Consider the following 24726-nt stretch of genomic DNA (forward strand, 5'->3'; position numbering starts at 1 on the left):
TAGTTCTATTGTTCCCCTTTCTTAATCTCTTCAACCTGTCTCCCCAAAGTATTCCTGACTGATTCAGACACCCTGTTTCATTACTTGTGTGGGGCTCTGAGCCAGCGCTCTGTGGAATAGTCTGAGAGGTGAACTGTTCCTCTGAACCCTGGTTCTTTTGCATATGCGGAGGAGGGTCTGTTACTGCCCAGCTTACAGAAGCAGCTCTTTTTTTGCAGTATGAGGGAGTGAGGGTAGAAATTCACAATCAGGAAACTAATCAAGACAGAGAGGGAAAGAAAAGCCTGGTGAGTGAAAAACTATTTCTGTAAGAGGAGGAGATATTGCTCTTGTCTTGCTGAAGGGAGATAGGATGGGGAGCTGGGTGGCTATCTTGATTAAAATGCCCTTTATGGTAGAAGTATGTAGGCTTCTTCATGTCTAAGTCCATCTTTTTCCCCACCCCTACCTTTCTCCCTAGACTGACTTTGCTCTTTCTCGGGATGACTGAAGTGCCCAAGTTCCCAGCGGGAAATGAAGATGGGGAGCATAGTCCCTGAGAGGACCCAAGGAAAAGTCCAGAAAGAGACAGGCCTTCAACAAGGGCTAAAAGAAGCTATTCTTTTTACATCCACCTACCCCAACTTGCTCTCTCCATCTTCCTTTTCTTTCCCTCTCAGTTGTCCCTTTATTAACGCAAAGTCTACTCATCCTCTTCTCATCTCCTGCATGTGCATTGATCTCTTTTAAGAGATTGTGGGGTGGGAAGGGGAATTCCACAGAAAGTAGCAAGTCATTGAATGAAGAGAGTCTTCCCTCTTTGAAAGGAGCAATATTGACCTGGAGCCCCTATCCCTAGCCTCGTAGGCCCTGTAGAGCTCCTCCGCAGAGGTCTAGCTGAGGGTTCAGGTAGGGAGAGGGACAAGTCTGTGAGATGGGTAAAGCACTTCAGATGTAAGCAGCTCTTCTCTCTGGGACCCTGGCTAACCTGTCTGGATGCTGCCCCTCCATCCATTCTGAAGCCTTGAGACAGCCTCTGAGGAACTCAAGTCTAAGAAGAGGGTGCATCTCAGTGACCTAGCCTAGCTGGATTCATAGTCCAACTTACACTTGAGAAATATCCTGTGAAGGATTGTGCTGGCTGTTCTACCTGTTCCTAAGAGGGCTGGGGTGGGGCCTCCTACTAGGGCCCAAAGGTAGTTCTTCTGGCAATGGGATCCCTGGTCCACATGGCCAGGAATAACTGAGTGGGTGGGCCAACTTTTTCTATGGTTTCTTCACCCTCTTCTGTTTCATCCCAATACCCTGTAGCCCATCAGACTGGCTCCTGAGCGAGAATTCATTAAGTCCCTGATGGCGATTGGCAAGCGGCTGGCCACACTCCCCACCAAGGAGCAGAAGACACAGCGCCTGATATCAGAGCTCTCTCTGCTCAACCATAAGCTCCCCGCCCGAGTCTGGCTGCCCACTGCCGGCTTTGACCACCACGTGGTCCGTGTGCCCCATACCCAGGCTGTTGTCCTCAACTCCAAGGACAAGGTAGGTGGGATCTAGCCCAAACCCTGTCCGTGACCCGACTCTACTCCCATGACTGTCCAGGGTTTGCGTATATGCCCAAGGATGCCCCCGCTAATATCCTAGACTTCCTTAATAATTCATGGTGTATGTGTCAACCATGACTTTCCCTTAGTGCTGTTGTGGTTTTGAGAGCCCACCTGTTCCCCTTCTTGGGCTTTGGTTTCCTGGACCAAAACAGCAAGCTTGCCTCTTGCTGTATTAGGAGAGAGTTGCTCTCCACCTCCTTTTTACAGTCATTTTGATGGCTCTTCTCCAGCCCTTCTGTAACTCTCAGACTCTCCAGGTACAGCAACATCAATGTAGAGAAATACTCTGTTTGTTTCTAAAACCTTTTCTCATTAGAATGGGCAGAGAGAATGAGAGAAGGGTGTGTGATTCACATTGAGAGAATTAGCTGAATTGTCTGCTGGTTGTAAAAAGCATCAATGGTTCAGATTCTTCTTACAGAAGAAGTATGGAAGGATAGAATTGTCCTTGGGACCGTTCCCAGCTTTTCCCCATGCTTTCTGTTCATGGCAGCTGTCTGGGCCCTGTCAGCCCACAGAGGCTTCCAGGCCTTTTGTATAGGCTGTAATTGATAGATGGGAGTGATTTCGTCCAAGTGCATCATCTATGCATTTGAAGCTCAGATGAAGTGTTTTTGAAGACTTGTATACTCTCTCACACAAATTCTTTATATAGGTGTTCATAGGACAAGTTCCTGCCCTAAAAATGGTATTCATAGTGTCAGGGGTCTGATGAATGAGGGTTGGAGCTAGGAGGGGGCAGCAGGACAAAGTATGTTAACAGGCTTGAGATTTGGGTGATAGTGGTGGAGGTGAGCTGCAAATACTGTTCTCACTTTTCCTCCAGGCTCCCTACCTGATCTATGTGGAAGTCCTTGAATGTGAAAACTTCGACACCACCAGTGTCCCTGCCCGGATCCCCGAGAACCGAATCCGGAGCACTCGGTCTGTGGAGAACCTGCCTGAATGTGGTATCACCCATGAGCAGCGGGCAGGCAGCTTCAGCACTGTGCCCAACTATGACAATGATGATGAGGCCTGGTCAGTGGATGACATAGGCGAGCTACAAGTGGAGGTGAGGGAGCTCCAAGGAGGAATGGGGGCAAAGTACCTAAACTCCAGAAGCTTTTGATAAATTTGAGACAAGACAACATACCCTGAGGCAGGCTAAGGCAAGTGCCCAAATGAGTAGGGTAGGTACTAAAGGTTATGAAAGGGAAAAGCTTGGGACAGCTCTAGTCTGGAATAGATTCAGGTGGGTCTTTTCCTACAGGAGGAATTCAGGTTAAATATCAGGGGGATCTTTCTAGGCATGAGGAGTGGAAGAAATTTAATCAAAATATTTACTGAATATCTACTATTTAAAGTTGTGTTAGGATAAAAGACAGTGATCAGTTATACATTCACTGATTAAAGAAATACTGTGTGCCAGACCTGAGTACAGTGTGTCGGTGAATAAGGAATTCAAGGAATTTGTGATCTAAGAGGAGAGAGAATAAGACCGGTAGTCAGGTAGTTGCAGTGTATGTTGTATGATCCATGTTGTAATGGAGAGGATGGGGCATTATGGGAGCACCTGAGGGTGGAGGTAACACTTAATCCAAACTTGGGGTGGGAGTCACAAAAGATTTCCTGGAAGAAGTAACATTTCAGCTGAGGCCTGAAGGATGGGAGGGATTAGCTGGGCAAAGAGTATTTCAGGTAGAGGAAATAGCATGTGCAAAGATTGGAAGGTAAGAGAGAGCTTGGCACATTTTGAGAACTGAAAGAAATTTTGTATGGCTGCAGTGTTATTGGTTTTGGGGTGGGAAGTGATGAAGAAAAAGGTTTGTGAGGTTAGCATGGGCCAGATCATAGGAAGGGTCCTGTAAACTGTGGAAAGGAACTTGGATTTCTTGTTTTAATTCAATTTTATTGAGATATATTCGCAAACTGTACAGTCATCCACAGTGTACATCAGTTGTTCACAGTACCATTGTATAGTTGTGCATTCATCACCACAATCAATTTTTGAACATTTTCATTACCACCAACAAAAAAGAGTAAGAATAAAAATTAAAGTAAAAACGAACACTCAAAACATCCCATTCCCCCCTCCCTCCCTATTATTCATTTACATTTTGTCCTCATTTTTCTACTCATCTGTCCATATACTGGATAAAGGGAGTGGGAGCTGCAAGGTTTTCACAATCACACGGTCACACAGTGTAAGCTAGTTACACAATCATCTTCAGGAATCAATGCTACTGGGTTGTAGTTCAACAGTTTCAGCTGTTTCCTTCTAGCTATTCCAATACACAGAAAACTAAAAAGGGATATCTACGTAATAGGTAAGAATGCCCTCCAGAATGACCTCTTGACTCTATTTGAAATCTCTCAGCCACGGAAACTTTGTTTCATTTCTCTTCCCCCTTTTGGTCCAAGAAGGCTTTCTCAATCCCACGATGCCAGGGCCAAGCTCATCCCTGCGAGTCATGTCCCACGTTGCCAGGGAGATTTACACTCCTGGAGTCATGGCCCACGTAGTGGGGAGGGCAGTGAGTTTACCTACAGAGTTGGCTTAGAGAGAGAGGCCACATCTGAGCAAAAACAGAGGTTCTCTGGGGGTGACTTTTTTTAATACAGTTTTATTGAGATATATTCATATACCCTATAGTCATCTACAGTGTATAAGCACTCATTCATAGTACCATCATATAGTTGTGAATTCATCATCAAAATCAACTTTTGAACATGTTTCTTACTCCAAAAATAAACAAATAAATAAATAATAAAAGTAAAAAAAGAACACTTAAAATATTCCATCGCCCCCCATCCCACCCTATTTTTTTTTAATTAAATTCAGTTTTATTGAAATATATTCACATACCATACAGTCATCCATGGTGTACAATCAGCTGTTCACAGTACTATCATATAGTTCTGCATTCATCACCCCAATGTATTTTTGAACAATTTTCCTTACATCAGAAAGAATCAGAATAAGAATAAAAAATAAAAGTAAAAAAGAACACCCAAATCATCCCCCCATCCCACCCTATTTTTCATTTAGTTTTTGTCCCCATTTTTCTACTCATCTGTCCATACACTGGACAAAGGGAGTGTGAACCACAAGGTTTTCATAATCACACAGTCACACCATGTAAGCTACCTGGTTATGCAGTTGTCTTCAAGAATCAAGTTCAACAGTTTCAGGTATTTCCTTCTAGCTATTCCAATACACTAAAAACTAAAAAGGGATATCTATATAGCACATAAGAATGCCCTTCAGAGTGACCTCTCAAGTCTATTTGAAGTCTCTCAACCACTGAAACTTTGTTTTGTTTATTTCACTTCCCCCTTTTGGTCAAGAAGAGTTTCTCAATCCCACGATGCTGGGTTCTGGGGGTGACGCTTAAGGCACAATTTTAAGTAGACTTAGCCTCTCCTTTGCAGTAACAAACTTCATAAGGGCAAGCCCCAAGTTTGAGGGCTTGGCTTTCTAGATTGGTAGTTCCTGGTGCTTGTGAGAATATCATTAATTCCCCAGATGGAGAACTTTGATATTTCCACATTTTCCCCCAGTCCCTCAAGGGGGCTTTGCAAATGCGTTTTTATTCTCTGCCCAGATTACTCTGGGATGTATCTGAGCTTCACAAACCAACCAGATTTCACTCCCTATTCAAAGTTCCATGTAATTATGGTGTTTGAATAAGCTGACCATACAAGTTAAATTATATAGTGTGTTACAAAAAAATATAGATTTTGTGCCTTTGGTCTCACACAGAAGTTGAAGTTTTAAAACACTGTCAATATCATCCTTTACCCTTTAGTCTGATTTACCTTAGTCCTAACCAAGTCCATTTCATTCATACCTCTAATTGAAGTCTGATCGCTTTTTTCAGACTCTTTAACATTTGCTGTATGGGGTAATGCTGACATTCATAGCTGCCAGACTCTGGCTCTGAGTCTGCGGTGTCACACAGATACCCAAAGTTTTAGGGACTGACCAGGTTATACACAAAGAGCTCAGCATCTCACAATTTAGAGATTAGAATTTAGAAATAGGCATTACAACTCAGGAATAGCTGTAACTGCTATAAGAGCTTACAATCTAGGAACTTTTACAGTAAGCCTTCCCCTGAAAACCTATGCTCTCAGATTCAATTCTCAGAGTTTGCACATTATAGTTAGTCCATATTAGTGAGGCATTATAATGTTTTTCTTTTCATTTCTCGTTTATTTCACTCAACATCCTGGCCTCAATGTCAATTCTCCTTACAACTTCTTTCCTTCTGGTAGCAGTTCAATATTCTATTGTATGTATACACCACAGTTCACCATTCCATTCATTAGTCAATGTACCATTTGGCCACCTCCATTCACTGCGAATCATGAACACTGCCGTCATAATCCTCACTGTGCAAATGTCTATTCTTGTTCCCATTTTCAGTTCTTCCAAGTCTATACCCAGTAACAGATTTGCAGGAACATATGGCAACCCCATGCTTAGCTTCCTGTGGAACCACCACACTGCCCTCCACATGGGCTACACCATTCTACTTCCCTGCCAACAGTGGTTAGGTACATCCCTTTCTCTGCATTTTCTCCAGCACTTGTGTCCCTCTGTTTATTTTTTAGATGTTTTGGTTCACACACCATGCATTCCATCCTAAGTAAGCAATCAGTGGTTCCCTGTGGTGGTTCTCCACCACCATCTATGTGAAGACATTTTCATTTCTTCCACAAAGAAAGAGGAAGTGGTGAAAAAAGAAAGAGAAAGAAAAAAAATGATGACTAAAAAACAACAAAATTAAAAATAAAAATAAAATACAATAAAAGAGTCAGAAAACAACAGCAACACCAAGAATCCCATATCCCTCCCTTATATCCTCCTCTTATAGACATTTAGCCTTGGTGTATTGCCAAGGAAATTGGATTTTATCCTGGGAGCAGTAGAGCAGGATTTTATGTCAGGCATGTACACAACCAGATTTCAACTTTGTGAAAAGACAGAATCTCTATCTTTGAGCTTACAGTCCAGTTGGGGAGATTGGACACAGATATTAAAAACAGAAAAGGATTTAAGATATGTAAGACAGTATGTAATAAGTGACAAATGAATGGAATTGAGGAGAAATCCTCTGGTACAAAGGTAGGAGAGAAGGAGAGTCTAGCTATGAGCCTTGGGGTTTGATAGAATATTCTGTCATTTGAGAGATGGAGGGGAGGTGGTATGTGTGGATGGCCTAGATTGAAGAACTGGCCAGAGCAGTCTAGTCTGGAGAGGGTTCTGGACCCTACGGAAGAAAGTATCCCTAGCTTTGGAGAGTTCTCAGTAAGAGGCTGATGTTCAGTTTTCTATCATGGCCATTGTAATGGTTTGCAAACTTTAGTGTTTTGGACATCTTCCAGAGAACTTGTGAAAAATTCAGATTTCCAGGTCCCATTCCCAGTAATTTGAATTGAGATTGAGGATGGGGCCTGGGAATCTGCATTTCAGCAAGCATTCCAGCTAATTCTCTTGCAGATGGTTCACACTTTGAGAAATACTGTTACAGGGCCTATTAAGTACCTAAGCAGTTTGGGGTCCAAGTAGTCAGGATGGTGTGTAACCGGGGAGGTTTTCTGAAGCAGTTGGGAAGGGAGGGATGAGCATGATGTGGAGATGATAAGCAAGCAGGAGGTAATTGGAGGAGGTAAAAGAAGTGAGACTGTGCTTGGCGCTTCTGACCCGCATTCCCTTGCTCTCCCTAGCTCCCTGAAGTACACACCAACAGTTGTGACAACATCTCCCAGTTCTCTGTGGACAGCATCACAAGTCAGGAGAGCAAGGAACCCGTGTTCATTGCAGCAGGGGACATCCGGTATGGTCAGATCAAGTCGCACTCAGCTTTCATCCATCCTCAGTCACTGTCTGTCTCTCTGTCCTCTTCCTCTCTCTTTTTTTTTTTTCCTTTAATTTTTTATTAGAGAAGTTGTAGGTCAACAGAAAAGTCTTGCAGAAAATGCAGAATTCCCATTGACACGCCTGTTGTTAATACTTCACATAACTGTGGTTCACCTAAGAATGGAAACACATTTTTATAGTTGTACTATTAACTATAGTTCATGGTTTACCTTAGGGTTCACTGTATGTATTGTACAGTCCCATGAATTTTTTAAAAAGTTTTATTCCAGTAATACACAATCTAAAATTTCCCCTTTTAATCACATCCAAGTACATAATTCAGTGCTGTTAATTACGTTCACAATGTGCTACCATCACCGCCATCCATTACTAAAACTTTTCTTTCATCCCAAATAGAAACTCTGTACAATTTAAGTGTTAACTCCCTATTCCCTACTCCCACCCTGTCCCCTGGTAGCCTGTATTCTAGTTTCTGGCTCTGTGAGTTTGTGCATAGTTATTTCATGTCAGTGAAATCATACAATATTTGTCCTTTTGTATCTGGATTATTTCGCTCAACAATTTCAGTGTCTTCAAGGTTCATTCATGATGTCACATGTATCAGAACTTCATTTCTTTTTATGGCTGAATATATAAGATTTCATTGTGTGTATATACCACATTTTGTTTATCCATTCATATGCTGATGGACACTTGAGTTGCTTTCATCTTTTGGCAATTGTGAATAATGCCACTATGAACATTGCTATGCAAATCTGTGCTTGAGTCCCTGTTTTCAATTCCTTTGGGTCTATACCTAGAAGTGGGATTGCCAGGTCAAATGGTAATTCTGTTTAACTTTCTGAGGAACCACCAAACTCTTCCACAGTGGTTGCACCATTTTACATCCCAACCAACAATGAATGAGTGTTCCTATTTTTTTCATATCCTCTCCAACATTTGTTTTTTTATGTTTGTTTACATAGTAGTCATTCTATGGGGTGTGAAATGGTATCTCGTTGTGGTTTTTATTTGCATTTCCCTAATGGGTAATGATTTTGAGCATCTTTTCATGTGTTTTTTGGCTATTTGTAAATCTCTTTTGGAGAGATCTCTATTCAAGTCTTTTGCCCATTTTTAAATTGGGTTGTTTGTCTTCTTGTTGTTGGGTTGTAGGATTTCTCTATTTGTTTGGGTATTAAATCCTTATCGGATATGTGTTTTCCAGATATTTTCTTCCATTGGGTAGACTGTGATTTTACTTTGATGATGAAGTCCTTTGAGACCCAAAGTTTTTAATGTTGAAGAGATCCCATTTATTTAGGTCTTCTTGATTTTTCTGGCAAGGTTTTGTAGTTTTCTGTATATAAGTCCTTTATAGCCTTGGTTAAATTTATTCCTAGATGTTTGATTCTAGTTGCTATTGTAAATGGAATTTTTTTTCTTGATTTCCTGTTCAGATTGTTCATTAATAGTATATAGTAACAGTACTGAAATTTGCTTATTGATCTTGTACCCATCACTTTGTAGAATTTGTTTATTAGCTCTAGAAGTTCTGTTGTGGATTTTTCAGAATTTTTTGTATATAGGATCATGTAATCTGCAAATAGGGAAAGTTTTACTTCTTCCTTTCCATTGCCTTTTATTTATCTTTCTTGCCTAATTGCTCTAGCTAGAACTTCTAGTACAAATGTAGAATAGCATTGGTGGCAGTGGGCATCCTTATCTTGTTCCTTATTTAGAAGGAAAGCTTTCCAGTCTTTCACCATTGAGTATGATGTTAGCTGTGGGTTTTTCATATATACCCTTTATCATGTTGAGAAACTTTCCTAATATTCCTAGTTTTCTAAAGGTTTTTTTGAAGACATGGTGCTGGGTTTAGTCAAATGTCTTTTCTGCATCATTTGGATGATCATTTGTTTTCTTTTCCTTCATTCTATTAACATGGTGTATTATATTGATTGCTTTTCTTTTGTTGAACCATCCTTGCACACTTGCAGTAAATCTCACTTGATCATGGTATATAATTCTTTTGATGTGCTGTTGGATTCAGTTTGCTAGTGTTTTGTTGAGAATTTTGTACCTATATTCATAAGGGATATTGGTCTGTAATCTTTTCTTGTATCTTTATCTGGCTTTGGTATGAGAGTGGTGTTGGACTCAATTAGGGAGTGTTCCTCCCTAACATTCTTCTTTGGATGTTTGTTAAAAATTCACCAGTTGTTGGGCTTCCTCACCTGGATGGTTGCTGATGTTCTCACAAACATTGAGGACTGATGGTTTGATGTGCCAAACCCTCTATCATGGGTCTTGCCCTTAAGAAGCCTGTTACTGCAAAGGAGAGGCTAGGCCTGCTTATAATTGTGCCTAGGAGTCTCCCCCGAATCCTTCTTTGTTGCTGGAATGTGGCCCTCTCTCCATAGCTAAGCCAACCTGGCAGGTGAAATCACTGACCCCCATCACCACCACCACCATGTGGGATCTGACACCCAGAGGTGTAAATCTCCCTGGCAACACGGAATATGACTCCCGGGGAGGAATCTGGACCCGGCATTGTGGGATGGAGAACATCTTCTTGACCAAAGTGGGGGATGTGAAATGAAATGAAATAAAGTTTCAGTGGCTGAGAGATTCTAGATGGAGTCGAGAGGTCACTCTGGTGGGGATTCTCATGTACTATATAGATAATCCTTTTTAGGTTTTAATGCATTGGAATAGCTAGAAGTAAATACCTGAAATTATCAAACTGCAACCCAGTAGCCTCGACTCTTGAAGACGATTGTATAAAATGTAGCTTGCAATGGGTGACAATGTGATTGGGAAAGCCTTGTGGATCACGCTTCCCTTTATCCACTGTATGGATGGTTGAGTAGAAAACTGGGGGCAAAAAACTAAAGGAACAATAGGGTGGGGGGGATGGTTTGGGTGTTTTTTTTTTTTACTCTTATTTTTTTATTCTTATTTTCACTTTTTCTGGTACAAGGAAAATGTTCAAAAAATAGATCGGGGTGATGAATGAACAACTATATGATGGTAATGTGAACAATTGATTGTATACTTTGGATGATTTATGGTGCATGAATAAATCTTAATTCAAAAAAAAAAAGAAAAAATATTAAAAAAAAGGTTCATCCTGGAATGGGAAACAAGAAGCTTACTAAAGACTATTCTTCAATCTCACGTTTAGATATTGTGTTAGAATTAAGAACAGAATTCATTTCTTATTATCGAGAGAGTTCAAAGTGGCATCCAGAGATTATCTGGTATTTAATCTCCACATCTTAATCTTAGAAGCATTGCTATGAATTTTCTAATTTACCTCAAATTTTGACAGCTAGTTTACTAATAAATAATCTCAAAACTATTATTTTATAAACTAGAATCAGAATAAATATTTCCAGTTGATAAGTGTATATATGAGGCACTTTATGATACCTATTAATTATCACAATACTAAAATTGATTAAAAGAAATTCTAATTTTCTTACTAGGGATGCAGCTAAAGAGTTTGGCAAATCATTACAACGTAAATATTTAAGGCATCTGGCTATAAGTTGATGATCTTCCTCTCACAAGAAAATCTGTGTATCTTTCCAGCAGCAAACGGATTTTCTCATAATTTGAACAGCTATACTTAGATCTTTTGAAATTTTGCCTAGTTAAAGAAACAAGGAAATTGATGTAGAGTACCAAAAATAACAAATGCTTAATTATGCATGGTAATCATCTAGGCAATCAATTAATCTGATTAAACTCATGATTTAATTTTACTTTAATAGAGGTTTTAGAGCATAAAGGACTAAAACTCATGATTAAATAAAATTAGTACTATATCTATCCCTAAAAAAAAAAAAATTCACCAGTGAAGCCATCTGGTCCTGGGCTTTTCTTTGCTGGGAGATTTTGGTTACTGATTCAGTCCCTCCATTTGTTATTAGTCTGTTGAGATCCTCTATTTCTTCTTGAGTCAGTTTAGGTAATTTGTGTGTTTCTAGGAATTTGCCTCTTTCATCTAGGTTATCTAGTTTGTTAGTGTACAGTTGTTCATAGTATCCTCTTATAATCATTTTTATTTCTATGGGATTGGTAGTAATGGCCCCCTTTTCATTTCTGATTATTGTTATTTGCATCCTGTCTTGTTTTCTTTGTCAGTCTAGCTAAAGTTTTGTAAATATTATTGATCTTTTCAAAGAACCAACTTTAAAAATTTTTTTTAAATTTTTTAATGCAATTTATTGATACATTCACACATATAATCCTTCCAAAGTATATAATGAACGGCTTACTGTATCATCGTATAGTTGTGCATTCATTGCTACAATCAATTTTCAAACATTTTCATTACTCCAAAATAAAGAGAAAAAATATATATATATAGAGAGAGAAATAAAAAGAACACCCAAACCATCCCATACCCCTTATCCCCCTCTATTATTTGTATATTTTTGTCTTTATTTTATTACTTATCTGCCCATACATTGGTTAAAGGGAGTGCCAGTCACCAGGTTTTCACTATCACACAATCATACAATAAAAGCTATATGGTTATACAATTAACATCAAGAATCAAGTCTTCTGGATTACCATTCATCAGTTTCAAGTTGTTTCCTTCTAGCTATTCTAATACACTAGAAACTAAAAAGGAATATCTATAGAATGTGTAAGAAAAACCTCCCGCTTGACCTTTCTGCTGTGTTGGAGATCTCTCAGCCATTGAAGCTTTATTTTCATTTCTTTACCCTCTTTGGGTCAAGACAGCATTCTCAATCCCACAGTGCCAGGGCCAGGCTCATCCCTGGGAGTCCTGTCCCTTGCAGAGAACCAACTTTTGGTTTTATTGATTCTATTGGGTTTTTTTTAATTCTCTATTTCATTTCTCTCTAATTTTTATTTCTTTCCTTCTGCTAACTTTGGGTTTAGTTTGCTCTTCATTTTTTAGATCCTACATTTGTGAGGTTAGGTCTCTGATGTGAGATCTTTCTTTTATCTTTTTAATGTAAGCATTTTGAGCTATAAATTTACTATCGGTTCTGCCTTTGCTGTATCTCATAAGTTTTGGTGTGCTGTATTTTTGTTTTCATTTGCCTCAAGATGTTTTGTAATTTACCTTGTGATTTCTTTGACTCATTGGTTGTTTAAGAGTGTAAATTTCCACATATTTGTGAATTTTCCAGTTTTCCCTCTGTTATTGATTTCTAGCTTCATGCCATTGTGTTCAGAGAAGATGCATTGTATGATTTCAGTATTTAAAAATGTACTGAATTTGGGAGATCTATTAGATTAAAACAAAATAGAAGTTTAAAAAAATTATTAACTTGTTTTGTGACTTAATATATAATCTATACTGAAGAATGATCTGTGTGTACTGCTGCTGTTGGGTGAAGTGTTGTATATATGTCTGTTAGGTCTACTTGACTTACGGTATCATTCAAGTCTTCTATTTTCTTATTGATCTTCTGTCTAGATGTTCTGTCCATTATTGGAAGTTATGTATTGGTGTGTCCTACTATTAATGTAGAACTGTCTATTTTCCCCTTCAACTCTCAATATTTGCTTCATATATTTTGGGGCATATATATTTAAACTGGTTAGGTCTACTTGTTGAATTGACCCTTTTATCAGTATAATAATGACCGTCTTTGTCCTTCGTACTATTTTTTTTACTTAAAGGCTATTGTATCTGATATTAGCATAACTACCCCAGCTCTCTTTTGGTTAGTATTTGCATGGTATCTTTTTTTTCCACCCTTTCACTTTCAACTCACTAGTGTCTTTGAATTTAAGGTGAGTCTCTTGTAAACAGTATTTAGTTGGGTCATGCTGTTTTACCCCTTCTACCAGACTCTGAGTTTAATCCATTTACATTTAAAGTCACTCCTGATGGTGCAGGACTTTCCTCTGCCATTTTGATACATCTTTGTATGTCTAATCCCATTTTGTCCCTCAATTCTTCTTTAAATGCCTACTTTCATATTTATTTGATTTTTTTGTTGTACCATTTTTTGCACTGACCATCTTAGATCATTTTGATTCCCTTCTCATTTCTTTCTGTATATACTTTTCATATATTTTCTTTGTGATTACCCTGGAGCTTTAATTTAACATCCTAAATCTGTAACACATTCGATTTGATACCAACTTAACTTCAATGGCATACACAAACACTGTTCCTATACCTCTCTATCCCCCCACTTTTTTTGTCTTGTTACAGATTATATCTTTATACATTGTATGTCTAAAACAATAGATTTATTATTTTATGCATTTGCTTTTTAAAACCTATAGCAAGTGATAAGTGGAGTTACATACCAAAAAATACAATACAGTAGTACTGGCATTATAATTACTCATATGGTTACTTTTACCAGAGGTCTCTATTTCTTTATGCTACTTTGATCCATCAGCTACCATCCTTTCAATCAGAAGAACTCTTTCTAGCATTGCTTGTGGGGCAGATCCAGTGGTGACAAAGTCCTTTCAGCTTTGGTTTATGTGGGAGTGTCTTAATCTCTCCAAGACAGTCTCGCCAGATATAAAATTCTTGATTGGCAATTGTTTTCTTTATCACTTTAAATATGTGATGTATTCTTGCCTCCATGGTTTCTGATGGGAAATCAGCACTTAATTCTTATTGAGACCCCCTTGCACATAACACATTGTTTTTGTCTTGCAGCTTTCAGAACTCTCCTTGTCCTGGGCATTCAACAGTTTGACTACTCTGTATCTAGGTGTGGTTCTACATTATCCTCTACATTATCCTGTTTGGGGTTCATTGGGATTCTTGAATGTGCATGTTCATATCTTTCATTAAATTTGGGAAGTCTTCTGACATCATTTCTTCAAATATTCCTTCTGCTGCTTTCTCTTTTTATTCTCCTTCTAGAACTCTCATAATGCGTATATTGGTACACTTGATGGTACCCCACAAGTCTTTTTTTATTATTCTTTTTTCTTTTTGCTCCTCAGCCTGAATCATTTCACTTACCTTGTCTTTTAGTTCACTGATTCTTTCTTCTGCCAGCTCCAGTCTGCTATTGAAACCCTCTTTCAAAGCATTTCAGTTACTTGTGGTCTTCAACTCCATTATTTCTGTTTATTTTTTATGTCTATCTCTTTATTGATGTTCTAATATTATTCATTGTTTTCCTGATAGTCTTGAAGTTCTTGCTCTGTGTTTTCCTTTATCTTCTTGAACATATTGTGGATCATTTCTTCAGTGTCTTTGTCTGGTATATCCAAAGCTGTTCATCTTCATTGACAGTTTCTGGATTTTTATCTTGTTCCTTTGGATGGCCATCATTTCCTGTTTCTTTGTTTGTCTTGTACTCTTTTGTTCTGCACTGTACATATTAATATTTTAAAGTGTTAACGCTAGGATTTAATCGCTAAGGTATCTGTTCCTTAAGTTTGCATCCGCTAGTGATATGATAGAGATTTCCTTGAGTGCCAGGAGCTAGCAAAAACAAATTTCACAGTCTTTGCAAATTGGTTCTTGATAGCTGGTGCTCTTCTTCAGAGTTTAGCCCTCCTATCAAGAAGACCGCCCAAAGAGACTGTGAAGTGCAGGGCCCTCTCCATCTTTTCTGAGCCTGCATCTTTTTCTGGGCTTGTGCTTGTTCCTGGCCTTAGGAATTCTTCCATTTACAGTAATTCAAATGCCCTCTCTAATCCCTATAAAATAGACTTTCTTCTCTTCCCAGGTGCTCTGTTTTATGCCTTAAAACAGGTAATCCTTTGTCCCAGTCCACTTTGGTTTAATTTTCTTATACTGCTTTAGCTGCCCACAAGCTGCTTTTGCCTGCAGTGCAAGTTCTGTGTGGGAAAGCCCAAGATGAGTTTCCTGGGTAAGTCTTTCAGGCTGCTACTCAGTAGATTGTCAGAAACATACAGGCACCCCAGAATGCATATAGGTGTACTCTGCTGCCTCCAGAACAGGACCAGGGACTCAGAATGGAAGTGCAGGCTGGCTCCACACCATGCCAGGGAGGGTATGAGGGAGTGGCCAGCAAGAGTATCATGAGCTTCTCCTACCATTTTTAAAGCTGTGTGTTCCTGATTTGGCATATGCCCAGTCACTGCAGCCTTTTAACTACTTTCCAGTTTTAAGGAAGATGGCTCTGCCAATTTTGCTAGTTGCTCAGAAATTCTGTAGAGGAACAGAATGTCTTAAACCACCATCTTGGTCAACCAGAACTTTCCTTTCAGTCTTTTTTTTTTTTTTTTTCTTTTTTTACATTATAAACCGTTTATTTTATATTTTTCAATGTTCACATTAGTGGTAGCGTATATTTCTCATTTTGTGCCTGGCTTATTTCGCTCAGCATTATGTCTTCAAGGTTCATCCATGTTGTCATATGTCTCACAATATTGTTCCTTCTTACTGCCGCATAGTAGTCCATCATGTGTATATACCACATTTTATTTGTCCACTCATCTGTTGAAGGACATTTGGGTTGTTTCCATCTCTTGGCAATTGTGAATAATGCTGCTGTGAACATTGACGTGCAGATATTTGTTCATGTCACTGCTTTTAGATCTTCCGGGTATATACCAAGAAGTACAATTGCTGAATCGAAGGGTAACTCTATACCTAGTTTTCTAAGGAACTGCCAGACTGTATTCCAGAGTGGCTGAACCATTATACAGTCCCACCAACAATGACTAAGAGTTCTAATTTCTTCACATCCTCTCCAGAATTTGTAGTTTAATGGCAGCCATTCTAATTGGTGTGAGATGGTATCTTGTTGTGGTCTTAATTTGCATCTCTCTAATAGCTAATGAAGCTGAACATTTTTTCATGTGTTTGTTGGCCAATTGTATTTCCTCTTCAGAGAACTGTTTTTTCATATCTTTTGCCCATTTTGTAATTGAGGTGTCTGTACTATTGTCATTGAGTTGTAGGATTTCTTTATATATGCAAGATATCAGTCTTTTGTCAGATACATGGTTTCCAAAATTTTTTTCCCATTGACTTGGCTGCTGCTTCAACTTTTTGACAAATTCCTTTGAGGTACAGAAACTTCTAAGTTTGAGGAGTTCCCATTTATCTATTTTTTCTTTTGTTGATTGTGCTTTGGGTGTAAGGTCTAGGAAATGACTGCCTAATACAAAGTCTTAAAGATGTTTCCCTACATTACCTTCTAGGAGTTTTATGGTACTGTCTTTTATATTGAGGTCTTTGATCCTCTTTGAGTTAATTTTTGTGCAGGGTGTGAGGTAGGGGTCCTCTTTCATTCTTTTGGAAATGGATATCCAACTCTCTCAGCCCCATTTGTTGAAAAGACTGTATGCCCCAGTTCAGTGACTTTGGGGGCCTTATCAAAGATCAGTTGGCTGTAGATCTGGGAGTCTTATCTCTGAATTCTCTATTCAATTCCATTGATCAATATGTCTATCTTTGTGCCAGTACCATGCTGTTTTGACTACTGTGGCTTTGTAATAAGCTTTAAAGTCAGGGAGTGAAAGTCCTCCCACTTCGTTTTTCTTTTTCAGAGTGTTTTTAGCAATTCGTGGCATCTTCCCTTTCCAAATGAATTTGATAACTAGCTTTTCCAAGTCTGCCAAATAGTTTGTTGGAATTTTGATTGGTTACATTGAATCTATAGATGAGTTTGGGTAGAATTGACATCTTAATGACATTTAGTCTTCCTATCCATGAACATGGAATATTTTTCCATCTTTTAAGGTTCCCTTCTATTTCTTTTAGTAGAGTTAGGTAGTTTTCTTTGTATAGGTCTTTTACATCTTTGGTTAAATTTATTCCTAGGTACTTGATTTTTTTAGTTGCTATTGAAAATGGTATCTTTTTCTTGAGTGTCTCTTCACTTTGTTCATTTCTGACGTATAGAAACATTACTGACTTACGTGCATTAATCTTGTATCCCGCTACTTTGCTAAATTTGTTTATTAGCTCTAGTAGCTGTATGGTCGATTTCTCAGGATTTTCCAGATATAAGATCATATCGTCTGCAAATAATAACAGTTCTACTTCTTCCTTTCCAGTCTGGATGCCTTTTATTTCTCTGTCTTGCCGGATTGCCCTGGCTAGCACTTCCAGCACAATGTTGAATAACAGTGGTGACAGCCGGCATCCTTGTCTCATTCGTGATCTTAGGGAGAAGGCTTTCAGTCTCTCACCATTGAGTACTATGCTGGCTGTGGGTTTTTCATATATGCTCTTTATCATATTGAGGAAGTTTCCTTCAATTCCTAGCTTTTGAAGTGTTTTTAAAAGAAAGGGATGTTGGATTTTGTCGAATGCTTTTTCAGCACCTATTGAGATGATCATTTGATTTTTCTCTTTTGATTTGTTAATGTGTTGTAATACATTTATTGATTTTCTTATGTTGAACCATCCTTGTATGCCTGCAATGAACCCCACCTGGTCATGGTGTATGATTTTTTTAATGTGTCTTTGGATTCGATTTGCAAGTATTTTGTTGAGAATTTTTGGATCTATATTCATTAGGGAGATTGGCCTGTAGTTTTCCTTTGTTGTAGTATCTTTGCCTGGTTTTGGTATTAGACTGATGTTAGTGCCATAAAATGTGTTAGGTAGTGTTCCATTTTCTTCAGTGTTTGAAAGAGTTTAAGTAAGATTGGTGTCAGTTCTTTTTGGAAAGTTTGGTAGAATTCCCCTGTGAAGCCATCTGGCCCTGGGCATTATTTGTGGGAAGTTTTTTGATGACTGTTTGGATCTCTTTGCTTGTGATTGGTTGGTTGAGGCCCTCTGTTTCTTCTCTGGTTAGTCTAGGTTTTTCATATGTTTCCAGGAAATTGTCCATTTCCTCTGCATTATCCAGTTTGTTGGCCTACAGTTTTTCATAGTATCCTCTTATAATTTTTTACATTTCTTTGGGATCCGCAGTAATGTCACCTTTCTCATTCATTATTTTGTTTATATGGGTCTTCTCTCTTTTTGATTTTGTCAGTCTAGCTAGGGGCTTGTCAGTCTTGTTGATCTTCTCAAAGAACCAACTTTTGGTGTTATTTATTCTCTATTTTTTTTGTTCTCTGTGTCATTTATTTCTGCTTTAATCCTTGTTATTTCTTTTCATCTACTTGGTTTAGGCTTAGTTTGCTGTTCATTTTCTAGCTTCTTCAGTTGCTCCATTAGCTCTTTGAGTTTAGCTCTTTCTTCCTTTTTGATGTAAGCATTTAGTGCTATAAATTTCCCCCTCAGTACCGCTTTTGCTGCATCCCATACATTTTGATATGTTGTGTTCTCATTTTCATTGTCTATATATTTAGCAATTCCTCTTGCTATTTCTTCTTCAACCCACTGATTGTTTAGGAGTGTGTTGTTTAACCTCCAGGTATTTGTGAATTTTCTAAGTCTCTGATGGTTATTGACTTCTAATTGTATTTCCTTGTGGTTAGAGAATGTGCTTTGAATAATTTCAATTTTTAAAAATTTATTGAGGCTTGTTTTATGTCCCAGCATATGATCTATTCTGGAGAAAGTTCCATGAGCACTAGAAAAGTATGTGTATCCTGGTGATTTGGGATGTAATGTCCTGTATATGTCTGTTAAATCTAATTCATTTATCAGATTGTTTAGGTTTTCAATTTCCTTATTGGTCTTCTGTCTGGTTGATCTATCTATAGGAGAGAGTGATGTGTTGAAATCTCCCACAATTATTGTGGAAACATCAGTTGCTTCGTTTAGTTTTGCCAGTGTTTCTCTCATGTATTTTGTGGCACCTTGATTGGGTGCATAGAGATTTACGATTGTTATTTCTTCTTGTTGAATTGCCCCTTTTATTAGTATGTAGTGGCCTTCTTTGTCTCTCAAAACATCCCTGCATTTAAAGTCTATTTTATTTGAGATTAATATTGCTACACCTGCTTTCTTTTGGCTGTAGCTTGCATGAAATATTTTTTTCCATCCTTTCACTTTCAGTTTCTTTGTGTCCCTGTGTCTAAGATGAGTCTCTTGTATGCAACATACTGATGGTTCATTTTTTTTGATCCATTCTGCGAATCTATATCTTTTAATTGGGGAGTTTAATCCATTTACATTCAACGTTATAACCGTGAAGGCATTTCTTGAATCAGCCATCCTATCCTTTGGTTTATGTTTGTCATATTTTTCCCCTCTGTCTATTAATATCCTTTATTGTACCCATACCGAATCTCTTTAGTACTGAACCTTTCTCCAAGTCTCTCTGTCCTTTCTTTGTTTCTCTGTCTGTAGGGCTCCCTTGAGTATCTCCAGTAGGGCAGGTCTCTTGTTAGCAAATTCTCTCAGCATTTGTTTGTCTGTGAAAAATTTAAGCTCTCCCTCAAATTTGAAGGAGAGCTTTGCTGGATAAAGTATTCTTGGCTGGAAATTTTTCTCACTCAGAATTTTAAATATATCGTGCCACTGCCTTCTCGCCTCCATGGTGGCTGCTGAGTAGTCACTACTTAGTCTTATGCTGTTTCCTTTGTATGTGGTGAATTGCTTTTCTCTTGCTGCTTTCAGAACTTGCTCCTTCTCTTCCGTGTTTGACAGTGTGATCAGAATATGTCTCGGAGTGGGTTTGTTTGGATTTATTCTATTTGGAGTTCGCTGAGCATTTATGATTTGTGTATTTATGTTGTTTAGAAGATTTGGGAAGTTTTCCCCAACAATTTCTTTGAATACTCTTCCTAGACCTTTACCCTTTTCTTCCCCTTCTGGAGCACCAATGAGTCTTATATTCGGACGTTTCATATTATCTATCATATCCCTGAGGTCCATTTTGATTTTTTCAATTTTTTTCCCCATTCTTTCTTTTATGCTTTCATTTTCCATTCTGTCATCTTCCAGGTCACTGATTCATTGTTCAACTTCCTCTAGTCTTGTACTATGAGTGTCCAGAATCTTTTTAATTTGGTCAACAGTTTCTTTAATTTCCATAAGATCATCCATTTTTTTATTTAGTCTTGCAATGTCTTCTTTATGCTCTTCTAGGGTCTTCTGGATCTCCTTTGTGTCCCGTACTATGGTCTCATTGTTCATCTTTAGTTCTTTGAGTAGCTGCTCTAGGTGCTGTGTCTCTTCTGATCTTTTGATTTGGGTGCTTGGGCTTGGGTTATCCATATCGTCTGGTTTTTTCATATGCTTTATAATTTTCTGTTGTTTTTGGCCTCTTGGCATTTGCGGAACTTGATAGGGTTCTTTTAGGATTTGTAGACCAATTGAGTCCTTATCTCTAATTTATCAGATCTACAGCTTTGTGGCGTACACTTTCTCTAACTAACCAGCAGGTGGTGTCCACGAGCCACCTGTTCTCCACAAGCCAGTTCTCCCCTGCTTAGCCTTTTTGGTGAGTGGGGGAGTGAGTCTTGTGGGGTCCAATTGGTGTACCAAGCTTGCGTGTGTAGTTGGTGTTGCCTGCCCTGTATATGGGGCGTGTTTCTGGGCCGTCAGGGAGGGGGGGTGGCTCTAACAATCAAATCTCCCTGGTGATCCTAGAGTTTTAAAGCTGCTGCAATAGTCTAATCCTTCAGTTCAGTCCTGCCACAGTTTGTCTCTGCCACTGACCCACAAGTCCTTGGTATTGGCGTATGGCTCCTGAGACTTGCAAGTGGGCCCCTCTTCCAGGCTGTGCACCCCGGGTCCTCTGTTGAGGGATGACTGTGCTATGTCACAGGTGAGGCAGTTCTGGGCTGCTGGGCTGTGTAGGGAGGCTCCCAGTCTGCTGAAATGATGGCTGAATGGGGCTTTGTTAATTCACACTGCTCCACCTTCCCAACTCTGGGACAATCAGCTGAGGTTGCAGGGAAGGCTAATGTCCACACCCAGTTTTGTGGTGTGTGCCTGTTATTTGAAGCGCTTCCGTCCCACTGGGTTGTCTGGGGCAGGTCTGGGCTATGGGGCTGGCGATGGGCAGGAGTGTTTCCTGTCCACCAGGATGATGTCTGTGAGCAGACACCCCCCTTTTCTTGGGAAGTTGTGGTGTTTAGTGAATTTTCTCAGCCACTGGATTATTGCCTTTTGTCTCAGAGCTCTCTTAGTTCTACTCTTGTCTTGACCTGCCCAAATTGCAAGTCTTTGAAGCTTTCTGTATTGGGCTTCTTAAAGTAATTGTTTTAGAAAAAGAAAAAAGGATTAAAAAAAAGGGCCCACCTCAGAGATCTAATGGGTTATTGAAATGCTAAGAGACAAAACAATTAGGGCCATTAAGGAAAGGTCCACAGGGCAGAGAGATCAGCTTTTCTTCAGGATTTGCATATGAGCCTCAGGGCCTGAGCTCTGCCCTTCCCCTTTCTATGTTCACCAGAACTCCAAAAATCCTCCGCTTTTATTTTGGAGTTTTTCGTGTTGTTTTTTTCTATGCCTGTCTTCTCTCTGCTGGGCTGGCTGCTCTCAGATTCTCTGGTGTCTCATCACAGTCTATCTATGGTTGGAGTTTGGATCAGTAGAATGAGTTTCTGATAAGGGCTGCCACTGTAGTTCTCCCTTCTCCTTCCCGGAGCTGACAGCCCCTCCTCCCACGGGACTGAGCCTGGCAGGGAGGGGTGCGGGTCCCCAGGCCACAAAAACTTACAGATTTCGCTGATCTCAGCAGTTCCACATTTTCATGAGTGTTGTATGAAGTATGCCCAAAGTCAGATTGCTCTGTGGTGTCCAGTCCACGCAGTTCCTGGCTTTCTACCTACTTTCCTGGAGGAGTAACTAAAACATACAGCTCACCAGTCCGCCATCTTGCCCTGCCTCTTATCTTTTAATTGGGGAGTTTAATCCATTTACATTCAACGTTATTACTGTGAAGGCATTTCTTGAATCAGCCATCCTATCCTTTGGTTTATGTTTGTCAGATATATTTTCCCCCCCTCTTAATGTCCTTTAATGTATCCATACTGAATCTCTTTAGTACTGAACCTTTCTCCATATCTGTGTCTCCTTTCTTTGTTTCTCTGTTGATAGGGCTCTCTTTAGTATCTCAAGTAGGGCAGGTTTCCTGTTAGCAAATTCTCTCAGCATTTGTTTCTCTGAAAAATTTAAGCTCTCCCTCAAATTTGAAGGGGAGCTTTGCTGAATAAAGAATTCTTGGTTGGCAATTTTTCTCTTTCAGAATTTTAAATATGTGATGCCACTGCCTTGTCGCCTCTATGGTGACCACTTAGGAGTCACTACTTAGTCTTATGCTATTTCCTTTGTAAGTGGTGGATTGCTTTTCCCTTGCTGCTTTCAGAACTTGGTCCTTCTCTTCAGTATTTGACAATCTGATCAGAATATGTCTCAGAGTGGGTTTATTTGGATTTATTCTATTTAGAGTTCGCTGGGCATTTATGATTTCTGTATTTATGGTGTTTAGAAGGTTTGGGAAGTTTTCTCCAACAATTTCTTTCAATACTCTTTCTGGACCTTTACCCTTCTCTTCCCCTTCTGGAACACCAATGAGTCTTACATTTGGATGTTTTATATTATATATCATATCCCTGAGGTCCATTTTGATTTTTTTTATTTTTTTCCCTGTTTTTTCTTTTGTTCTTTTGTTTTCCATTCTGTCATCTTCAAGGTCGCTGATTCACTGTTCAGCTTCCTCTAGTCTTGTACTATGAGTATCCAGAATCTTTTTAATTTGGTCGACATTTTCTTTTATTTCCATAAGATTGTCTATTTTTTTATTTACTCTTGCAATTTCTTCTTTATGTTCTTCTAGGGTCTTCTTCATGTCATTTATATCCTGTGCCATGCTCTTGTTTGTCTTTAATTCCTTGATTAATTGCTCCAGATACTGTGTCTCCTCTGATATTTTGATTTGGGTGTTTGTGTTTGGGTTATCCATATCAACTGGTATCTTCATATGCTTTAAAATTTTCTGTTGTTTTTGGCCTCTTTGCATTTGCTTAACTCAATAGGGTTCTTTTAGGATATGGAGGCTTATTCAAACACTTATCTCTAATTTGTCAGATCTACAGCTTGGTGGCATACACTTTCTCTAACTAACCAGTATGTGGCATCCGCGAGCCACCTATTCCCCTCAAACCAGTTCTCCCCAACTTTGTCTTTGTGGTGAGTGGGGGTCTGAATCTTCTGGGGCTCCAATTGGTAAGTTGATGCTGCCCGCCCTGAATGTGGGGGATGTGTCTGTGCGGTTAGGTAGGGAGGACAGCTTTAATAATCAAACCTCCCTGGTGTTCCTGGAGATTTAAAGCTGTTGCAAGCGTCTAAACCTTCAGTTCGGTCTCGCCACAGTTTGTCTCTGCTGCTGACCCACAAGTCCTTGGTATTGGCATATGGTCCCTGGGACTTCTGAGTGGGTCCCTCTTCCAAGCCATGCCCTTCTAGGACCTCTGCTGAGGGAAGGTTGTGCTATGTCACAAGTGAGCGCCATCCCCCAAGGGAAGTTCTGGGCCGCAGAGCTGTGTAGGGACGTTCCCAGGACTGCTTAAAGGATAGCTGAATGGGGTGTGTTAATTTCCCCCTTTTTTCACATCCCTCTGCCTTTCTAGCTCTGGGACAATTAGCTGCAGGTGCGCAAAAGCTGTCGTCCCCGTCAGGTATTGGGACATGTGTGCATGTTGCTGGAAACAGTTCCCATTGCACTGGGTTGTTTGGCGCAACTCTGGGCTGCAGCGCCAGCACTGGGCAGGAGCGTTCCTGGTCTGCTGGGAAGATAGCTGTATGGGGAGTGGTTATTCTTCCCTTTTGGCCAACCTCTGCCTTCTCAGCTTTGAGACAACTAGCAGCAGGCGCGCAAAAGGCTATCATCCACACCATATATTAAGGCGTGCCCGCAGGTTGTGGGGCCACAGTTCCCACCGTACTTCAATGTGTGTTTCTCACTGCTGTATCCGCAGCCCCTTTTGGGTTTTTTAAGCTAGTCCAACACCAAATGCCAACCCACAGTTTCTCCAGACCTCAGCGTGGCTGCTAGTTATTCAGCAGGCTTTCTACTCATTTCAGAATGCAGACTTCCAGTTTCACCAGGTGCATGGTCCCTGTGGATTTAGCAGACCTTGTCCAGCTGGTGCATCGCTGGAACTGGTGTTCTGGGTCACTTTCTGTCTTTTGTCTAGTATTTTTCACGGAGATGTTTTTTTGCCCTGTCTCTCCTAACTACAATCTTCCGGAAGCCTCTCCTTTCTGTCTTAATCATCTCCTGTCAGCCTGTATCTTTCTCTTTTCTCTCTCCTTACTCTATCCCTGTCCTGAAGGCCATCGAGCTTCCGGCAGTGAAGGTGCAGGTTGAGAAATTACTTGCACTATTACAGAAGGAAATCCAATTTTAAAAGGACTGCAAAGTTGCAAAGTGAGAAAAGCATCAGAAGAAGGAATTAGAGCAGTGTTTCTCAAAATGAGAAACACATGTATCAGAA

The 24726-nt window shown here is 39.6% G+C and overlaps 1 protein-coding gene across 5 annotated transcripts in view; it reads left to right on the plus strand.

The window, feature by feature from the left end:
* Window positions 1–24726, plus strand: part of PI4KB (phosphatidylinositol 4-kinase beta) — a 47682-nt gene that overhangs the window by 16090 nt on the left and 6866 nt on the right. For all 5 annotated transcript variants that reach the window (XM_037826013.1, XM_037826009.1, XM_037826010.1 and 2 more), the window contains 3 exons: window positions 1291–1518; window positions 2410–2637; window positions 7299–7408. In XM_037826013.1, coding sequence (XP_037681941.1) covers window positions 1291–1518; window positions 2410–2637; window positions 7299–7408 — 566 coding nt within the window. The remainder of the gene's footprint in view (window positions 1–1290; window positions 1519–2409; window positions 2638–7298; window positions 7409–24726) is intronic.

This window comes from Choloepus didactylus, chromosome 2, assembly GCF_015220235.1.
Source record: "Choloepus didactylus isolate mChoDid1 chromosome 2, mChoDid1.pri, whole genome shotgun sequence".
Lineage (NCBI taxonomy): Eukaryota > Metazoa > Chordata > Mammalia > Pilosa > Megalonychidae > Choloepus > Choloepus didactylus.